Source organism: Seriola aureovittata, chromosome 6, assembly GCF_021018895.1.
Source record: "Seriola aureovittata isolate HTS-2021-v1 ecotype China chromosome 6, ASM2101889v1, whole genome shotgun sequence".
Taxonomy (NCBI): Eukaryota; Metazoa; Chordata; class Actinopteri; order Carangiformes; family Carangidae; genus Seriola; species Seriola aureovittata.
Window position 1 is genome coordinate 10,058,885 of NC_079369.1, and position 19,579 is coordinate 10,078,463.

General features: G+C 43.7%; 1 protein-coding gene and 1 long non-coding RNA gene across 3 annotated transcripts in view; both read left to right on the top strand.

The window, feature by feature from the left end:
* The first annotated feature begins 54 nt into the window (after window positions 1-54).
* Window positions 55-2,283, top strand: LOC130170853 (transmembrane protein 275-like). Its single transcript, XM_056378520.1, has 2 exons — window positions 55-635; window positions 931-2,283. Exon 2 carries the CDS (start codon window positions 1,003-1,005, stop codon window positions 1,594-1,596), a length of 594 nt encoding a protein of 197 aa, XP_056234495.1. The 5' UTR covers window positions 55-635; window positions 931-1,002; the 3' UTR covers window positions 1,597-2,283.
* Window positions 2,284-5,628: 3,345 nt separating this feature from the next.
* The window catches only part of LOC130170421 (uncharacterized), a 28,669-nt gene continuing 14,718 nt past the window's right edge, over window positions 5,629-19,579 (top strand). The window contains exons 1-2 of one of the 2 annotated variants that reach the window (XR_008827983.1): window positions 5,629-5,878; window positions 6,511-6,679. This is a non-coding gene — a long non-coding RNA (uncharacterized LOC130170421). The remainder of the gene's footprint in view (window positions 5,879-6,510; window positions 6,680-19,579) is intronic. The other variant, XR_008827982.1, reaches the window with a different exon arrangement.

Below are 19,579 nucleotides of genomic sequence, written 5' to 3' on the forward strand. Positions count from 1 at the left end.
ATGCAACGTAATCAGTTCATTTGTTATTGATACGCTGCAAGATCTCATTCAGGAGTAAATGTGGTTTAGTTGTGCAGTTTTCAGTCGGTGAAGGTCCTTATGTACTGAATGATGACGAAGATGATGGTGAGGGCACAGGAAGGGGGTGTGATCAACCTGCCCACACACTGACCTGATAACATCGCTCTGACAGAGGCTGTGTCCTCGTTGCTTTAAAAGCAGAGGACTGGAGGAGTATGTGATAACCTGAATGCTTTAAAGAGAGGCCTAGATGGTATAACAATAATACTTTTATCATAATTTTAATGGTGGCTTAAAGTAAAAATAAAACAAGAAGCAGAAGTGAAATTGACTCATCCTGGATCCTCCTTGCTGATTTCTCAGATCATCCCCCGTGTGTCACATGTTGATGACAAAACTTAAACCACTTCATTGGCCGGTTTGATTGGACCTGTGGTTTCAAACGGATCTATAGCGCCTCTAGTGGCTCATCTTCATTACAACATGTGGTGTGTGAGCAGCGGCAGTTTCACTCTACTATTCACCTGCTGGAGGGAGAGAGACACCTCCAACTCCTGCCACTCTGGCGAGACGAGACGGCGAAACACTTGACTGGATTATGCGTCTGATCTAATGTAAGTGACACTGAGAGCACATCGTCATAATGTCGTTTCCAGGTTTCCCGTGCGAGTCTGGAAGCAGGAAAATGTGATTTTAGAGTCGCTTCTGTTTTTCTTCATAATGAGAGTGTTATCACGAGGAATAATGCTTGCATTATGTGTTCTGCCTTTGCTGTAAATTTGTAGAGGAAATGAATTTATCCATGTTTTTATCTTTTAAAAAAATCATATAAATTACTTTTGAATTAAATGTTTCCAGAGTTATTTCCTCCTCCTCTTTAGCCACTTCACCTCCATCCCTCTCTCTCAGGTGATGAGTTCAGTGATCAGCAGGTCATCTGTTCTCCAGCTTCTCTGGGTCTCACAGAGCTCTCCATGAGACATGGTGCTACCTGAAAAAAACTCCAGACCTTCTGCTCAGAAGAAGGTTCCCAAGCAGCACGCTCTGTGGCACCAGAGCCTGCCCTCCCCGGCCCTGTGCTGCGCCTGCGGCCTGTGCATCATGCTGGCTGGCATTAACATCACCCTGGTGGGAGCGTTCGCCTTTGGCACCTTCATCCCTACTGGCAACCCTCCAATTATCATAGGTCCTCTTCTCCTATTGATTGCCCTGGCTTTCTTCACAGCCTGCTGTGTGGTCAGCAGGAGACCCCCGACCCACATGGCCCGCAAGGCTAAAGGGGGTGAGAAGTGGGGGCTGATGCGGATGGGGACAGCAGCGTTTGAGATGGAGACGAGTGAGCACACGCTGCAGGACACTACGGCTGTTCAGCTTAGCCCCACCAGCTCCCGCAACTCCTCTCACAAGTCCAGCTCCAGCCATGGGAGCGACGCTCCGCCTGCCTGCCAGGATGGAGCCAGGGAGCTGCCCATGTCAGAGATGTGTGACACAGGAGATAACCCCACCTTGACCTCTGACAGCAAGGAGAGCACTCATGCAGAGATGCTGCCTGCTCACAAGACTTCCTCTACGTAGCTTGGCCGTCCCCTTGCTGTTTGAGTGTCTGGATGTTTTGACGTATACTGGATGGAAGTGTCTCGTATGATTGACAGGAGTGATTGGCATTTTCAAATATAAGGCTGCAAACAAAATATCCTGATGAAAGGCCAGCAGACTAAGTCTGTTGTCTGTATTGTGCAAAACCCGCCTGAGGGTAACTTATTCAGTGTGTTGTTGAATGCTTATTGCTCATCCCCAGGATGTATATTAATTTGCCAGGAGCAGAAACAGGAACCGGAGATGATACCTTAATCCAAGTGCCTGTTTGTGTGCTTCTTGTTGTATAAAACATCCAGTTAAGGCCGATTATCCTGCATTCATGTCGTATGGATCAACTGTGGTTAGTGCTTGTCATCGTATATGGTGGGAAAGAAGATGAGTGTGTCCTGCCAAGCTTCTTCTCTGAGTCATGAAACTGCTTCTTTGACAGAAGTGCTATTATTTATTTATTTTCTTTTTAATGCTTGCATCAGCCGCAGTGAGTGAGCGTGTGTAACTTTGAGCTGTGTTAAGATGGATATTCAGGAACAAATTAGTGTTATACCTTCAGTGAATTTGTTTGTCATGTTGTAGTGCCATGATTATAAGATTAAGACAGATGTTAATACATGCTTGGGACATCTATACATTTTATAAATAAAGCTGAAATTTTGCTTGATTGGAGGTTACTGTCTGTGGTGTGGATCTATTGAAAAAAAAAAAGAAAAACTCTGATTGACTGATCCTTTGTGTATCATCGATAAAAACAAAGCCATAAAAGACACAACTGTTCACACAGTGGCGGCTGAAAAACGAAGGTGTGCAGGTTGTGAAGATAACTCATCCGTTATCTGAGAAGAGCCAGCGGCGTCAGTGCAAACAGCTCCTCCCCAACATGTTGCCCATCACTTGGCATCGGACCCAACAGCTGCTGGCAAAGGCGACCGTCCTGTTTACTCATCATTGTACATCTGCCGTCCACAAACACAGCAAGACACACAGTGTGATCAGATCCCCGCACACAACTCAACCACTGGAAAAGATAACAGAACAGCCGCCGCCTGCTGTTGTAACGCTCTTTTTTGTGTGTGTGTGTGTGTGTGTGTGTGTGTGTGTGTGGACCAAGCTTTATGAATAGCAGGCGGCGTGGGTGTCTGTAGTTACCCAGTGAGGCAGAAGTACAACCGCTTGTGTTTCTATGAAGAGGATGACATGTCTTGGCAACCTGTAGTCATTTTACTAAACTAGTAATGAGGTCAGGTTGCTCTGATTGTGTGCAGGATGGCTCAGTGAAATTGATTTAGAGCAGAGTTGCTTTAACTGTGAGCAGGTAACTGAGCAGATTTTATACTACACTAAGCTCACACTGATTTCCTTCCTGCTTTCCTTCTCTCCTTCTTTTTTCTTTTTTTCCCATTATTAACTCCCACTTTGAGTGTAAATTTCACTTAAAGATATATGAAGGATTTCACCTCTCATTGGTGATACATATTCACCCAAAGGAACCAACCTGTCATAATCTTTAGTCTTTCTTGCATGAAATGATACAATTTACTCACCGACAATGCTTCATATAATAACTATATATTTTTTTAGGTTATTGTCAGAAGGAAAAACAAGTCCAGTAATAATGACACATTTGCAAAACATCTGTTCATTTAATTGATTCAGGATTTCAGTGTTTACATATGATGGACACGACAGTGTCAGTTCTTGATCTGTGCAGCAAAAAGAAGAGGAAGAAGAGTCAGTTTAGGAGTGTGTGGATGGACTTCTGAATTCTCACTGGCTGCTCACATGTAGTTGCTGCTGCAAGAAAGTCTGACATCACGCCTTACATGTTTTTTTGTTTGTTTTGTTTTTGAGGGAGAGGGTATCAGGGTCCATAAATGTGCAGCATCCACAGTGATCCTATACTTTCGTGTGCTGGTCTTGTTTTCTGTCTTAATGGCAGGAATGCCTTGATGCCCCTGAAGCCCCAGACCGGCTCTGTCTGCTGGGGGTTCACAGCTACTGAGCTCAAAGTCTCCAGCACTGGGGACACAGGTCAAGACCTCAATCACGATGAGCGGCTCTAAGTTTGACACCCACGTGGAGAATTGTAGGTGAGCTGTCAATCATCTCCCGCGTACACAGAGCAGCAGCACCGTGTCGAAAAGAGGAGTTTATTTTTTAAAACTATCTCTATTGTTTTTTTGTGCCTTATTGATCATCATCTGATTTATCATGTAACCCCTTGGAGGGTTCTCGATGCCTATAGGTCCGGAACCACTGCATTAAACAACCTATATAAAGTAGGTTATACTACTTCCACCCAGACCAACTTCTGCAATAAACTGCTGCATTGATGCATCAGTATTAACAACAGCTTATTAATGTCATATCTAATAATAAACCAGCCACAGTGACATTTTTCTGAAGAACAAGCACCGTTACCTGTGAAGTAGATTTTGATGATGACATTTTACCTAATTTAATGATCTCAATACTTCCTCCACAACTGCACCTTTGCAGAGAAAATTCTTTAAGTCAAATATGAAATATTAGAGAAAGTATCTCAGGGTTTTCCAGGCAAAAAGAAAACTTCCCATGCACAATAACGAAAAGGCACCTGTGAAAACGGATTATGATGGAAAGCAGAACAGGTCATTGCAGACCAAACTGAGGTGCTGACCCCTGTCCCTGGTGCATGCAGACTCTCTGTGGGGATCCTTTCTCTGCACCAACACCAACAGACACACTGCTGTGACAATGACCCTGCAGGTTTGTGCTCACCACAACACAACCAAAAGAAAAGATAACAGAAGCTATCTTTGTCAGTGAAGTGGGTAAGTTCACCATTTTCCGGCAGATTTAGCGTTATGAACGGGTTCACATAAATGTCTGTATCCAGCGAGTCAAAAAAAATTCATTGGCACAGGCTATGTCTTGGAAACATGAATTTATTTTATCATAACAGTAACAAAGTCATGTTGCACTGAGCGATGGCAGAGGAAATCCAATTAATGATAATGTTGCTCTTCAGATTAATCATCACATGATACCATATATTACCAACAGCGAATACCGTCTTTCATAATCGATAAAAACATAAAATTGCTGTAATTTGCAAAGAAATCTTTATCTCGCTCTAACCCACTCATTAAAGTAATGATTGGTAAATGTAATAATGTTGATAGTGAGGCTGAAGAAGGTTCGTGATCACATAAGTGTCAGTGGGAGCTGAATGGGAGCTGGCTGAGATACTTTTATGCAAATAGCTCCCATTTGAGAGAGGTGTTCAGTGTGGGTACAATGAACTAGAATCACATGCAGTAGTTCAATAAATGATGATTTGTGTAGCTTCTTCCTGTGACTCCAAAGACAAAATTATCCCAAAAGAATTCAGCTCCATTGACAGATGGACCCCAACAGTCAGTCTTATGACTCCACCTTGTGGAGAGAAGACAGGAGGCCTCGTTAGAGCAACATGACTGATGAAGGAATCCTCTAAAAGCAATCACTCCTCCTGCAGCCTGCTGCTTCAGAGGAAGAAACCAATTAAAACCAAGAAAAAATATCGCTACTTTACTCTTGTAGCATCCCTTAGTTTCTTCTCATTTTGAGTATATGCACTGATTATAAACTATTTTTGCAACAGTTTTCTTTTAGCTGACCTATAATCACTACTGACACGGCAGGAAAGTTGACTGAAGTTTATTCTGCTCTCTTAGCAGGACATGTGCACCGAGCACACACACCTGTCACATTCACACCTGTCCCCCTGCAAACAATGGCAGGCGAAATTATATAATAAACCCAATGAAGCAATATTAATCAATATAATAAACTCAAATAATATTGCACCACTTAATATACAACACAAATTAATATGGTAAACTATAATTAAATTAATCCAAATGTGTACAATAATTAAGGTTACACTATCAAAAAGTCAATTTATCAGTTTATTTAAACAACAGGACAAGATGATGCATTTGAGAGTTTCCAACACTGCATTTTAGTCACTAGAGGGCAGTGTCGCCATTCACACCGTCTTTCTGAGCTGGCGGAAGACGCTCGTGCTCATTTCGAGGCAAGTAAAGTAAATTTAGCGGGTTTGTTTTGATTGAGTCTTTTTGCGTTGATGGGACGTTGATTTACACTGCGTTGATTTCAGCTAACTGCAGTTACCGTTTACCGTCGACTTTACAATGTGTTTCATTGTTACTTCACTTGGCCGCCTGGTCTCCACTCTGCAGCAAGAGTCTGGCGCTAGAAGCTTTTATCTACTGAAGAGGTAAAGTGTCTCTGCGCTCACCTCAAAGCACATACAAGATGATGTTGTGCCGTCACCACTAGTTTGACCAGTACGATGATTTAACAAGTGTGATGTGAAAACTTGAAACATCCTGCGCACAAACACTGAGAATTGACTTTTCAGTGACATCTTCCATCCAGTAATTCAACTTTGAAATAAAGAAAAAAAAGGTGTACATATTCATAAATTGTGGATTTTTTTATTGAGGGAGATGGAGGAAATAGAAATTAGAATTATTAAGTGAATGAAAAACAAATAAACATCAGACACAAAATATCATTAAAGGGAAGTATTTCTTTCGTCTGGATAAATCTCTTTAAAAAAAAAAAAAAGCCTATTGTGGTTGATCACTATTAACTTACATGTCTTAATTGGAATATTTTAATGAAACAAATAAAAAGCATTTACAAATAAATATATTATGTAAAATGGAATTAAATTCTCATCATTACTGATCAGCACCATAATTTATGTTTAAGTTACCTGCTTTATCAGCAAGTTTCTTGATGTTCATGTTCCTAAACTCTTTAAAGCAGAGTAAGTTTAATTTATTCCCTTATTTTTTTTTGTTTGTTGGATGAGTCACAATTTATACTCTCTCCCATCCAAAGTGAACAGCGCTCGTTAGAGGCCGTGCCCAGCTGCGCTTCACCGTCCTTGGGCCTCCTCCTGCCTGAAGCTCATTGCATATCCGAGGGATGCGAGCAGCGAACCTCCTGCGGCCCTGAACCACAGCCAGGTCATCTCTGAACCTCCGCTTGAAAAACACATTTCCCACAGGTAATACACCACATACCCAGATAACTAGAAGATAGAACAATAGCAAGGTTATGGTGTCTTTCACCTCGTCTGTGAACATAATCATCACCGAGGTGAGTGACCCCTTGTGTTTCACACACACTGAACTTCCTATGCGCAGGCTCTGCACGTGTACCGTTTGCTCCTGCGTCTTGTAGAAGCCATTTGTCTTTCCATCCCTCCTCAGTTGTTGGGTAGAACAGGCATTTAATATCCCACCTCCTGAAATGAAGTGCCATTAATTTTATCCTTCTTTTCAGTTTGCAAAGTGTCCCTCCAAAACAGCAGCCGGCTCGATCTAATTCCTAATGACTGTTGTGAGTGCTGACTCGGCTATTGTAAAACAAATGATATCTGTGTCCTGTTGGAATAATCCTAATCTATTTCAATGGAAGGGGCCGTATTAAAATGACAAAAGGGGGAGGATATTTCCATTTCATGATAAATGTGCAAATGTCCACCAAAGCTGAATCAGACACCATATTTTAATGGCCTGATTGCTCGTTCATTTCTCGCCTCATTCTCTAGCAGCCTTGCTCCCTCCTTTTTAATGCGGAGCTGGTCATATTTTGTCCCAGATTAGTATAGACGCCGGCTGACAGTTGCCTCTGCTCAAGGTATTTAGCAGACATAATTCATTCATAGATCTAGAAGTGCTCCTATTTGTCATCCCCATTTTTTATGCTCAGTCTCTCCACCGTCGCTCATTCCTCTGGGTGGTGTGTGTGTGTGTGTGTGTGTGTGTGTGTGTGTGTGTGTGTGTGTGTGTGTGTGTGTGTGTGTGTGTGTGTGTGTGTGTGTGTCAGGGGAGATGAGGGCCCGGGCAGTTTTCAGCTGATGCATTAGTTGGCATATGCAAGCAATGAATTATCAAGGAGGAAAAGGAGTCAATTATCCACTCCTAAAGAGGGGCCGGGCCTGTGTGGCCTAGGGGCCCCTTTCCATATTTACCAAATCATTTCACAAAAAGGTACGTTGGGAGACCTGGGGAGGAGACAGTGAGCAGACTACACACACACACACGCACACACACACACACACACACACGCATGCACACATTCATTTTTGACCCTTCTCCGAGCTCAACCTTGCACCTTCTCGTCACTTTCCCTCCTGCACATGCTCAGTGCAGCCTCCTCGGTTAACAAGGACAGGCGGTGACGTTTTGGATCCGTTTGGTAATAATCCATTTTATACACACCAACTCCTCAAACTGATTTCGACTGAGCCCGAATAGCCACGCCATGACCGTCAGCCATTTTGCCATGTCCCAATTCTCTCCCCTGACTCCCCTCGAATCAAAATGGGGCCCTCATTGACTGTGCCGCTCTGACTAATAGAGTGGATATGGTAAATGAAATACCCGGCACTTTCATTCCAAAGTCTCTTACCCCCTGTGTCCCCAGTCACTTTGCCATGACATATTTTCAGAGATTGAGCGTTCTATCCTGTTTTTGATGAGGACAGGCTCAGACGAGGTGCACGCGGCGGTGACGGTGATGCCTCAGAGCAGCCGGGACCCTCGGACATGGACGGCCGAGCTGACGGGGCCTCTGGTGACTGACGGGGCTGACACTTAGGGAAATGAGGTCATTAGACAGCATTATGAGTGGGCTGATAGCTCGGTAATGGGTTTTAACTTTGGAATTTAACACAGAAGCCCATCGGGGATGGGTTTGATGTGCAGGCAGACAGGTGGGTTCCTCCAGAATAAAGAAGGCAACTCTCACGGGCATCAGGGGGGGAACGGGCTTGTTTAAGGGGGGGGGGGGGGGGGGGGGGGGGGGGGGACGAGGAAAAGGAGAGAACGGTGGAAAGAGGATGGGTGACGTTCTAAAAATAAAGCACAGCAGACGGTGATCCTCTTTTAACACGAGCAAAATCAAGAACAGCAGATGAGTGACTTCTGTTTTTGGTCCTGCCCTTCACTTCACTCACTTTGGGCTCGCTGAAAGAAGTTTGCTCTCTTTGGTTTTGACTGTTTGACTGAAGAAGAGTCTCCTCCGTCCAGATGATTGTTCCTCCAAACTGTTTTAATCTGTTATGGCTCAAACGCAGAAAGTACAGATTCCTAAAACAATGAACATTTTCACATCCTTTGTTGTGTTTTGGAAGGTTTATAATTTTGCACGCTGTATGCACACAGCTTCCAAGCTGCCTTGAGTCTTAAGAAAGGGCGTCTAAATTTAGCGCATAACGATAAACTCTTAAGTTATAAGACATAGGCTAATGCGTAAGGGTGTTAAAACCAGTGGGATAGTTTAGTGGAGATTAAGGGACGTATCAAAGACTTGTGTAAAGCTCCATCAAGAGCTGTGCGGTTGTTTGGTGGGCATCTGCACATGCTTTTTTTTTTTTTTTTTTAAAGAAGGGGGGCAGGAGCGGCTCACAGAGCTTTGGCAGCCAGTGAGTGACTGATAATGTCTCAACATCACTCCCATTACTCCTTTTGGCTGTACTGTGAAAACGAATGGTCCACTTTACTGCTGCCGTGGACCTGGCGAGTTCCGTTCAGGAGGAAGATTTAGGGGGGCATTATGGTCGTCCAGCGGAGGGCAGGACAACTCACAGGAGAGGATGAAATGGATGAGGTGGGGTAGAACGATGGCAGCAGTTTCATTCATTCCCCTGACTTGGTTTGGGGAGGGATGAATCACGCTCGGCCTCTGTGAGAGGGTTATGGAGGGAAAAAGAAGGTCAGGTTTCTATGGCAGGATTTTTCAGTCGAGCAGATGAGGAGGGTTGGCAATACAAATCAAGTCAAGAAGCCTCACAATGTGTTTCGGCTCCGTGTCCTGCAGGCATCTCTTTCACGGCCCTCCGGAGAGTACACACCCAATTCAACCTCATCAGAACAGTCCGACTGGTCAAGAAGTGATTTCTGGTTTATTAGAAGTAGACTGTGTAGAGTGTGTATGTGTGTATGTGTGTGTGCGTGCGTGCGTGTGTGTGTGTGTGTACTAGTGGCAATCCCATTTCTGTTCATGTCGAAAGTGTTAAGTATCTTTCACGAACCGCCACTGCTTTAATCAGCATCTGTCAGGGAATTCATTATGCCACTTTCATTGGCTCAAGTGAACATAAAGCCTTTCTTCAGAGTTGTGAAAAAGCCTGAAAAATAACAGCCCCTTTCATTACCAGAGGTGTGGATGATCGCTGCAGCGGGTTTAAGTGACAGGTAAATTGCAGGTTAAGTGGAGAACACAGTCTTTTAACAAGAGACTCCAGGCTCCTGCAAATCCTCCTTAGTCTTTAATCTGAATACAAAAGGCAGGGGCGGGGGGATTAAATCTGACCCCTCAATGTTCTGTTTGTTCCAGATTCCACTCGAGGGCCTGCTGTAGCCAGCAGAAGAGTCCCAGGTTTGCATTTCCCTTTGTGCCATGTGGCGGCATTTAAAAACAACACCGTCCACAATGCTGTCTCTTCACTGGCTAACTTGCCCAGGACAAAGGAGGGCCTGGAGTCACCGGCTTCTCCTCTCACATCCGCACTTATCAAGCTTTAGCGTAAGATGTAGTTTGAATTCTCTTAAAAGCGACTGTTTATTTAATTGTGGATGAAACGCCATAACGCAGCATCATTACAGTTCTGTGATGTGGAGAAAAAACAAATCCTTCTTTATTTAGCAGCAACGACGGTTAGAAAGAGGAGAAGGGGCCGGGGTGAGGCAGGCGGTTAGGGCTTGCCGAGAGAAAGGCGCTTTGGGTTGTCAACGTTTTAGAGGCTTAGAGTCAAACCTATCCGGGCTCAGGAGAGAGGAGTCTGGGTGTTAGGCAGGCAGAATGACTCCTGATAGAAGGAGTTTGCGGCTCAAGTCGAGAGGAATCGTCTTGGCTCCCGGATGAGGCGAGGACTAATTGATTCTCTGAAGTTTCCTGTCGCAGAGCCCGATTACAGGTATGACCGGATTAAAAAAGGAGAGGGGAAAAAAACAAGGGATCTGGAGGAGGGAAATGGTAAAAATCAAAGAGAAAAGAAGATGAGGGCTGCCATAGACGGATCAGCATCGCTTATACGCATTGATGTGCTTGCTTTTGTGTGCGTTTGTTTGTGTGTGTGTGTGTGTGTGTGTGTGTGTGTGTGTGTGTGTGTGTGTGTGTGTGTGTGTGTGTACACGCCGGTGCAGCTGTGTTTGATCTCTATACTCAGTGGCAATCATCAGGTCACATTGCAAGGCCCCTTTCTCCAGCGTGTTGCACAGGAGCACATTGTGTTGTAGCAGCATGCTTCCCCTAATCACTCACTTCTGGTTAACACGTCTCAAAGCCAGAGGCATGTGTCTCGCCTGCCCATAACAGTCCATGACAAGATTGAGTACTGAGGCATGTGGGAGCCATAGTGAGGCGGGCTCGAAGAGAGAAGCCTCCAGGAGAAGGAGAGTTAGGGCGCATATCTAGACCTAAGCTGTCATGCGTGCGGCTGTAATGGCTTGTTTAGTGGCAAAGTCCAATCTAGGGCCCCAGAGAGCCATTATTCCTGGACTATCGATCGGGCCCTACGGCCACCACAGCTCGGGCCCCTGTCCCTGATCCTGTTCAGTAATAAGCGTACTCATGTCAAGGTGGTAATTATCATTGATCTGTAGCCGCTGTGACAGGGCAGCGGCCCCTTGCCATGATTCATACCCGGCGTGGGGCTACTGGACTTGAGGCACAAAATCACCAGTCTCATAGTCGCATGCAGCTTCTGGTGGCACTGCCATGCCCGCTCCTGGAAACAAAAGAGTTAGGAGATGGATTTCTGTTTTTTGGGCTTTCTGCTGATACTTTCTGGGTGGCTGTTTTGAACAAGGCTAATTACCAGCATGAAGTCTTGCTTGGCATGTTGCCCAAGAACTCTAAAATCCTTAGGACTCGCTCTGTTCTCTTCTTAATAAAGTAGCCTGCAGAAAGTTGAATAAACTTTCTTTATATAGGTGTGTAGGTTCTCATCCATTGTTGCTGATGTTATTTCTCTCCTCTTGCTGTCCTTCCCCTGCGTTGGTCAGGATGCCCCCCACCTCTCCTCGGGTTATAAGCAGGGAGATCTATCACTGTTGATCTGCCTCTGTGTGGTAACCTGCGGCCGACTTAGAAGAGCAAAGCACAGTGTGCAGGGACACGCTGTTGTTGTGTGAGCTTCGTGACTATGTTAGCATTGTACTTACAAAGTAGTTGTGAGTATATCACGATATATGTGCATCTGTGTTGACTTTTTAATGTCTGCATGGTCAGTTTTTAGCAACGCCACCTGCATGGCTCTGGGGAAGGACGTCTTTGTTCAGACTGAAATGTCTCAACAATTCATGGCCCCCAGAGGATAAAACCTATTGACTTTGACTATCCCCTATGTTTTCTTGTAGCACCACAATGAGGTTGACATTTTTGGTTTGTAGTGAAATTTAAGTAGTAGATGGATTGTTATGAAATTTGGTAGGCTACAGATATTTGTGTCAATTCTAATGACTTTGTGTATCTCCTTACATTTCCTCTAGCACCACCATGAGGTTCACCTTTTTGTGTTTGATGGAAATATCCATATATAACAACTACTGGATGCACTGACATGACATTTGGTAGGCTACAGACACACAACCCCTTCAGAATAAAGTTTAATAACTTTGGTGATCCCCTGATATTATCTCCTTCTTCGTCACATTAAAACTTTTACATGTCCAATAGACTAAAGACTAAACTAAAGACAGTCCCATCAGCCTCAGGTCTACTTTGTGTTTAGTGCTTAACTGGTTAATGTTATCATGCTAACACCCTCAACTAAACGGTGAACATGGTAAACACTATACCTGTTAAAAAGGGGCATATTAGCATTGACATTGTAAGCATGTTAGCATGCTGACATTAGCATTTAACTCAAAGCACTGTTAGCACAGTCTCACAGAGACTCTTAGTGTTGTTTATCTCTATTTCCTTGACTTTCAAATGTAGACTCACAGTCTACAGAACTGTACAGTCCACTGTACATTGTAGTTCTGCAAAACTTTATTAGCTCAGTTTTCACAGGCTATCTCTGATTGAATCTAATTGAACTACATGCTCATGGTAAACCCCCCCCCCCACCACCACCACCACCACCACCACTTGTATTGGAGTGAGAGAGATGGGAGAAGACAGCGAAACAGAGAGAGTCAGATAGGTAGCAGAGAGACCGACAGTCACACAGAGAAAAAGAGAGATGGTGGGGGTTTTGAGGCAGGCAATCAGTTTTCTTTTTGTGAGCGCTGGAGCGGGACTCGTGTCACCTGCAGACCAAACCCCATCTCCTCTGATTAAGTCCTCTGAAATATTCCATTTGTCAGTGTCACGGCCCTGGCGTGTTGCCGCGGCGAGCAGCCAGCCGTGTCTGTTGACTGTGTCATTCTCCAATTTACATCAGACACTGACAACATCATCATGTCCCTAATGTCCCCTTGGCTTGCTCTTGCTCAACCTTTTGCTTTTTTTTCTTTCTTTCTCTGATGCACCATCAGCCTGTCTGCGCCCTCTGTATCGCAGCTGCACAAGAACCATTAGTTGTTTGTGTGGATCAACCTGCGCAGAGTGAAGCCCAAACTGTTTGGATGAATCTGGGGGTCTGGGGACTATCACTCCATGCCCAAACCTCAAGGGAGTTTTCCTGTTCAAAGTATTTTTTTCAATCTTGAGTATCAACAGCTAACATCACTCAGGCCTCAAACTCTCATGCGTGTGATCTAACCCCATTAGCAGCCAATGTCTTTTCAGGAGCAGAGCCGGCATGGTTCAGAGAGGATGGAAATTTCAATCTCCCCTCTATCATTTTCCCTATCATTACTCCATTCACCGCCATTTCTCTCCGTCCCTGAGTCCCGAGAGAGAGTGGAGCGGCTGAAAAGGAGGGCATCGTGCTCTCTGTGGCCAACTTTAATATGAGTGGAGCAAAAAAGAGAGAGGGGGTGTTTATACATTATTAGGGGTCTATTATAAAGCAGCTATCACATTCTCCCTCTTCTCTCCCTCTTCCCTTCATTCCCTCACTCTCCTGACAGGTAGCGGGCGGGCCGCCTTGATGACTAGACTCAATCACCTGTGACAGTTTTGATTTGATGTCACTCTCTGGGTCGCTCTATTTGTTTGAGCAGTTAAGAGGTAATTGTGTGACATTGGCGGTGGAAGACGTGCTTTGGCGGCGCACCCGCTGAACCGAGGGGACGAGACGAGGGAGTGTGGCAATAATAAATGAGGGCTATTTTCCCCAGCATTCCCAGACTCTGTGTATGTGTGTGTCAGTGTGTGTATTTCAGGGGTGTGTGTGTGTGTGTGTGTGTGTGTGTAGCTGATGGGGGGAACAAGACAGGGCGATGAGCCCCTCTACCCTGGGGGAATTCAACTGTGAGATGCACATTGAGGTCGCCTGCACCCACTCTTATCATCACTTTCTCTGGTCTGAACAGAATTGTTTCTCTGAGTGTTTGCTTTTTTTTTTCTTTCAAAAATGAGTGTAAGTGTCACTCAGAGGAACTTCTGTGCCTTCAAACAAGTGACGATGGTGATTGAATTGAATTCAACAGCATGTGGATTCTAAGACAATGGCATAAATTGAATGAAGGTGACAGTCAAACATTTGTACAAATTTGTGTGTAATTGCTGCAGCATCACTTTGTTTTGTAAGACTTAACCTGATGATGCACATGGATTAGTTCTAAAAGTTATGTGGTTAAATTATTAACAGTGGTGACAAAAAGTAAGAATTCAACAAAAGTCTTTCTCAGGCTGTCCTGTGTGATTTACTGTAATATCTGCTGAGGTGGACAAAGTACAAAACTTCATTACTGGAGTCAAAAGAATAGATACTCCTGGTCAAATATTGAGTTAAAGTACTGGAATACTTGCTTTTCAAAATACTTAAGCATTCAAAAGTATATAATTTTATGTCATCTCATTGTTGCGTTGTTTACAGAACCAAATGATTCTGAAACAACGTACTGAATGAACTGACTTACTTGTACAACCTGTAGAATAAAAAACAAAGGGAAAGCTTTTTCAGGCAGTGATGACGTTCAATAAAGTGGTAAACAGAGCAAACACTTGAAATGAAAAAAATCTTTCTCATTTTTCTAAACTTCAGAAATAGGGGGGTTATGAGCATGAGTGGCTGTTTCCCCTTGTTGCCCCTTCGTTTCCCAAAAATGTTGAACTGTGCCTTTTAAAATGACAATAAGCCCTTTTGGATTTGATCTGTTGTCTGAAGAGTGAAAAAGAGACAGTGATGACTGAGGGTTTAAAACCTGTTTGCTGTGTCATAATATATCATAAAAATGAGATATCTATTGACAGACTCGAGTAAGAGTGACTTATAAGAGTTGGAGATGTAAACAAAGGCAATGAACTGGAAATGAAGACATTAAATCTCAAAGCAACAAAATCAGTCACTTACACACTTTAGATTAACAGCAGGGAAACACACACTTATAAAATTGACTTAAATTCATGTTTACTGTCTCCCTCAAGTCCTGGTGGTCAAGTCATATATGAAAACCATATTCTTAGAAACCCAAAAGTAAATCTGATAACGACTGTTTCTATTGTACTACCACGTTGGCAGTAAAGTCCTTCCTGTATTCAGCGAGTCTTCAACTCTCCCTGGCTTTGAATGCCAGAGATAATCTGGAATCCTCCTTTTCTTGTGTAGAAGAAGCAGAGAGAAATCGTGGCTGAAGATTGCAAATCTGTGAGCTCCAGCTTTACCCCCCCACCCCCACCCTTTCCTCTCTTCCCGGGTCCATCCCCTTACAACAGGGAGGAGGTATAGGAGGTACTTTTAGGGAGAACTATAGGATGGCCCGGTCCAAAAATGAAAGAATGTGACCCTGTTTCCTGCTCTGACCACTGTGCAGCATCAGGACAGCCTCTGGTTTTTCAGGTGCCAGCCAAAAGGCTTTCTTACTCTGCACGTTGAGCTCATCCATTTGTTTGTTATCTCAATCCAGGATTTGGAGAGATACAAAGCTGATTAAACAACAAAAGCATATGGGAAGATAAAGAACACTTAGGTAATGGGTTTAGCCTGCCTGTTTAGCACGCCAAATTCATCCCCTTTTCTCTCGGCTCAAAGTGTGTTTGTTATTCTTCTCTCAGTCTTGATCCAGATGGGAGAAAAGGAACAAGACAAGAAGGAAACGCACACAAAAAAAAAGAAAAAAAAAGAGTGAGGAGAGAAGAAGAAGAGTCTTTTTGGTGACAATCTGTGAGAGAGTCTGCAGAGTCTGGGAAAGCAGCAGTAGCAAAGTGCAGCAGTTCTGCAGTTGTTGTGGCTGCAGTTCTGCTGTTAATCAGTATAAAGTGTTTCTAATTTCTTTTAAGCACAGAGGTATCTTTCAAAATCAGTCCTGTACAAATGACTATTTTTGTGATGATATTGCTGTTGACATACATGGGTTTAACAAAAGAACAGGAACAGCCCAAAGTCTAATGCGGTCCAACAACCCTGCAGTAAATACTACTGTGCCTGTGTGAAGTTTAGTGACTTTTTGTGACTTTTAGAGCAGCGTTGGTTCGTGTCTGGCTGAAGTGTTGTTGTATTGGGTCATAATATATATTGTGACATGTTCCTGTTATATTGTTGTCAAAGGTTTTTTTATTTTATTTTCTGGATTATAAAATGTATTTAGTATTGAGTGCATGAGTAAATAGACATTATATTTAATTTCAAATTAAGTATTTATTTTGTTAATCATTATGGCTGAAGTATTTGTCTAATGCAATAAGTAGCCACCCTTAATGTGTTCACTGGGTGGCATGTAAACCAATACAGAGCCATTTAAGCCGGCCCTGCTCTCCCCTGGTGAACCTGGCTAAAAGCAATCTCAGGGCTTTGCAGTCACTCTGATAATAACACCTCACAGAGGTCAGTGAGCAATGAGGAGGGATGGGGCAAAACATATTTATGCTCCTCCTGCTGCTTCCCCCTCATGGAAAGAAGCCATGAGAAAGGTGCTTACTTAGACGAGATAAAGAGCAAGATGAGAGGCAGCGGACTTGGATTAGAGAAGGGAGACGATCACGGCCAGAAAAGGCAGGGAGAAGGAGGGGGGAGGCGGGGGAGGACAGCGAGGCCGGGAGCCGGTGTCTGGGCTGGTTGGATATGGGGGGAATATTAATCTGGGTTTAGTGTGAGCAGGACCCCACAAACGGCTCAAGCAAACAGAGCTTAGACGAGGCCAAGCCTCGGAGAAAGTCCTAAATCTTCACATTAGCTCCCCGCGTTTCTTCTGCTGAACCCGTAAGCTCTTTTTCTAAAGGACAGCACAAACAAACCACAACCCCCCAATAGTACCTCTTGCCAGTCCTACACTTCCTCTCTCACAAGCAGACACATACACACTCTCAAAATCGAGACGGCTTTGAGAATCGAGATTGCAGGAAATTTATAAATCCAGGGCCTGAGTGGATAGGGAGAGATTAGATGGGTCCCCCTCTTAAAGCGACAGGATGCCTCCCAATTGTGTTTCTCATTCTACGGTGTGCCCTACTTCTGTGTCAGCGAAGAATGAGAGAGCAAGGAGAAACACTTTGAGGGTTTGGGGAGCTGGTGTCATGATAACCTTGGCAATCCTTGGAAAAACCTTAACTGAATTGTGTGTGTTTAAAGACAGCTTTTTATTGGTGGGATTTCTATGGCTGAAAGTCTGTAGTGTTCAACCCACTGAGAGGTACATCCATAAAAGAAAAAGTTTTCTGTTTTGAATGCATTCTGTCTCAAGTGGCTGCTTGTTTAGTGGAGAGGTGCCATTAAAGCTCTGTAGATCAGTTAAAAGAGCATCTCCTAAACTTCATATTTATACTTTTCCATTCACAAACAAAACCAAGCCAATTATCTCATCAGTGGAGTAGAAATGGAGCGGGTAGAAGTGAGCAGGGCATGATAGAAAGGGGGGGGGGGGGGGGGGGGGGTGCGCTGAGGGAGCGAGGGAGTGAGGTGCTGAACCTCATCCCATCACCCGCAGCTTCCTGGCGGGGAGGGAACCAGAAAAAAGTGCCTTCTCACTGAGTTTCATTAACCTGACCACATGTGCCAAAAGCCCCGGTATTAGAGTTAATCAAACTGACACTGACACACTTACTGCAGTCTTCTGGGTCACCTGGGAAGCACATCCAGAGGCCTGCTGCTTCTAATGTTGAACACACATTAAGTATGCATGCGTTCGCTCACGTGCAGTCACACACATTTTATATACACACTCACTCACCAGCTGATACACCCATTGCAACGCTCCTCAGTCGCTATAACTACATGAAATATCATTTATGGAGTTCCAATTAACTGTGGAGGAGTGTTTGATGTGAGGGAAGTGTGTCCAGTGCTGTAAGCCTCGTGGCTAACTGTAACCACTGCATGAATGTGATTTAAACATCAAATGGGACCTTGAAGGGCCTATAGGTCTTATTTAGAGTTGCAATTTAAATCATTAGAGTCAAGTGGAAATTTGAATCTCCCACACATATGACAAAAAATCAATTCTGGAAAAAGATTTTTTTGCACTCTTGCAATACTGGAGTTTATCAAATCAGTTTTATTAATTTAGCTCAAAACCACAAAACAGTTTGTCTTAAAGGTCTTGCCAGTGTGAAAAAAAAAAATCCACTTCAGTCAGAGCAACAGAGAAAAGAGTGGAGACATTGAAATAATATTTAAATTATTGACTATTTAGAAAAAAGTTACATCTATACTATTCTGTTTCATAAAATAAAAAAAGTGTGTATGTATTTGGTATACATCATCATGAACTGTAGTATTTTTTACAAAATAGAGAAAGAAGAAATATGATAATATATTAGAAGTGCGCTTAATCATTTGACCTGGCTTGTACCTCTACTGTAAAGCTGATCTTTCTGCCCGGCTATATATATTATATATTTACTGCGTGATTAGCCTAATACTCCACATACAGGAAAAAGTGGCAGTTTAAACTTGACAGTGACTAAAAATCCATTTCTGTGGACAAGAATTACTAATGGAAAGGAGTAAAATGGGGTTTTAGATATGTACAGTAGGAGGACTTGGTGTATTTAAGCTCCCTGCAAAGTCTCCCACTGGCAGCATTATCCGGCCTGTGCACCTGTCAGACAACAGAACATGACGAAAAATGTACGTTCATCAAAAGGAGCCTAGCAAATATTAGACAATCCTCAAAACATTAGAGACAGGACAGCTCCATCCCTCCACCTGCTTGCATTTATTCACAGGAATCAAGGGAAATTACTCTCTCATTTTGGGTCCGTTACAGATTTTTAAATATATTTAAGACTTTTTGAATGTGCACTCTCACGCACGTGCATGCAGAGTCTGACAGGTTGCTCTGCAGGCTTCAGATGAGGCCCCTGGGGCGTTGCACGGGGTAACCAGGTGTCCACTGAGGCGCCCACTCAGTAGAACAACCTTCATCAAGCCAACGCCCTCAGCAGATCAATCTTCCTGTGACACTTCATTTAGACTGCATTAATGTGGAATTAGGGCCCATTACGGCTATTGGCAGGACCTGACAGTCCCACAGCACAGTGATCCTCGCTTCCCAGAAAAGACCGCTGCTGAATAGAGCAGATAAGGCTTTTTCGGCGCTGCTACAAAGCTGAAGAAGTCATTAGATTTTTTTTTTTCCCCCTTTCATTCAACTCCGTCATCAGTATTGCTAATCAACTAAAGGAATGTGTAAGGGTTTTTCCCCCTCTGCTTTTGCGCTCCAGCCATTTTTGATTCAAAGCAAAGAATCAAAGGCTTCTGAAGGGTAGATTTCAACTCCATTCACTTCATCGTACAGAATTTGCCATACTTATAAATCTGCCTTTTGAACGGCTACTTAATGGTCTAATATCAGAAATGAAATAAATGCCTATATAAGTGCTTTTGACCTAAACCAAACCACCG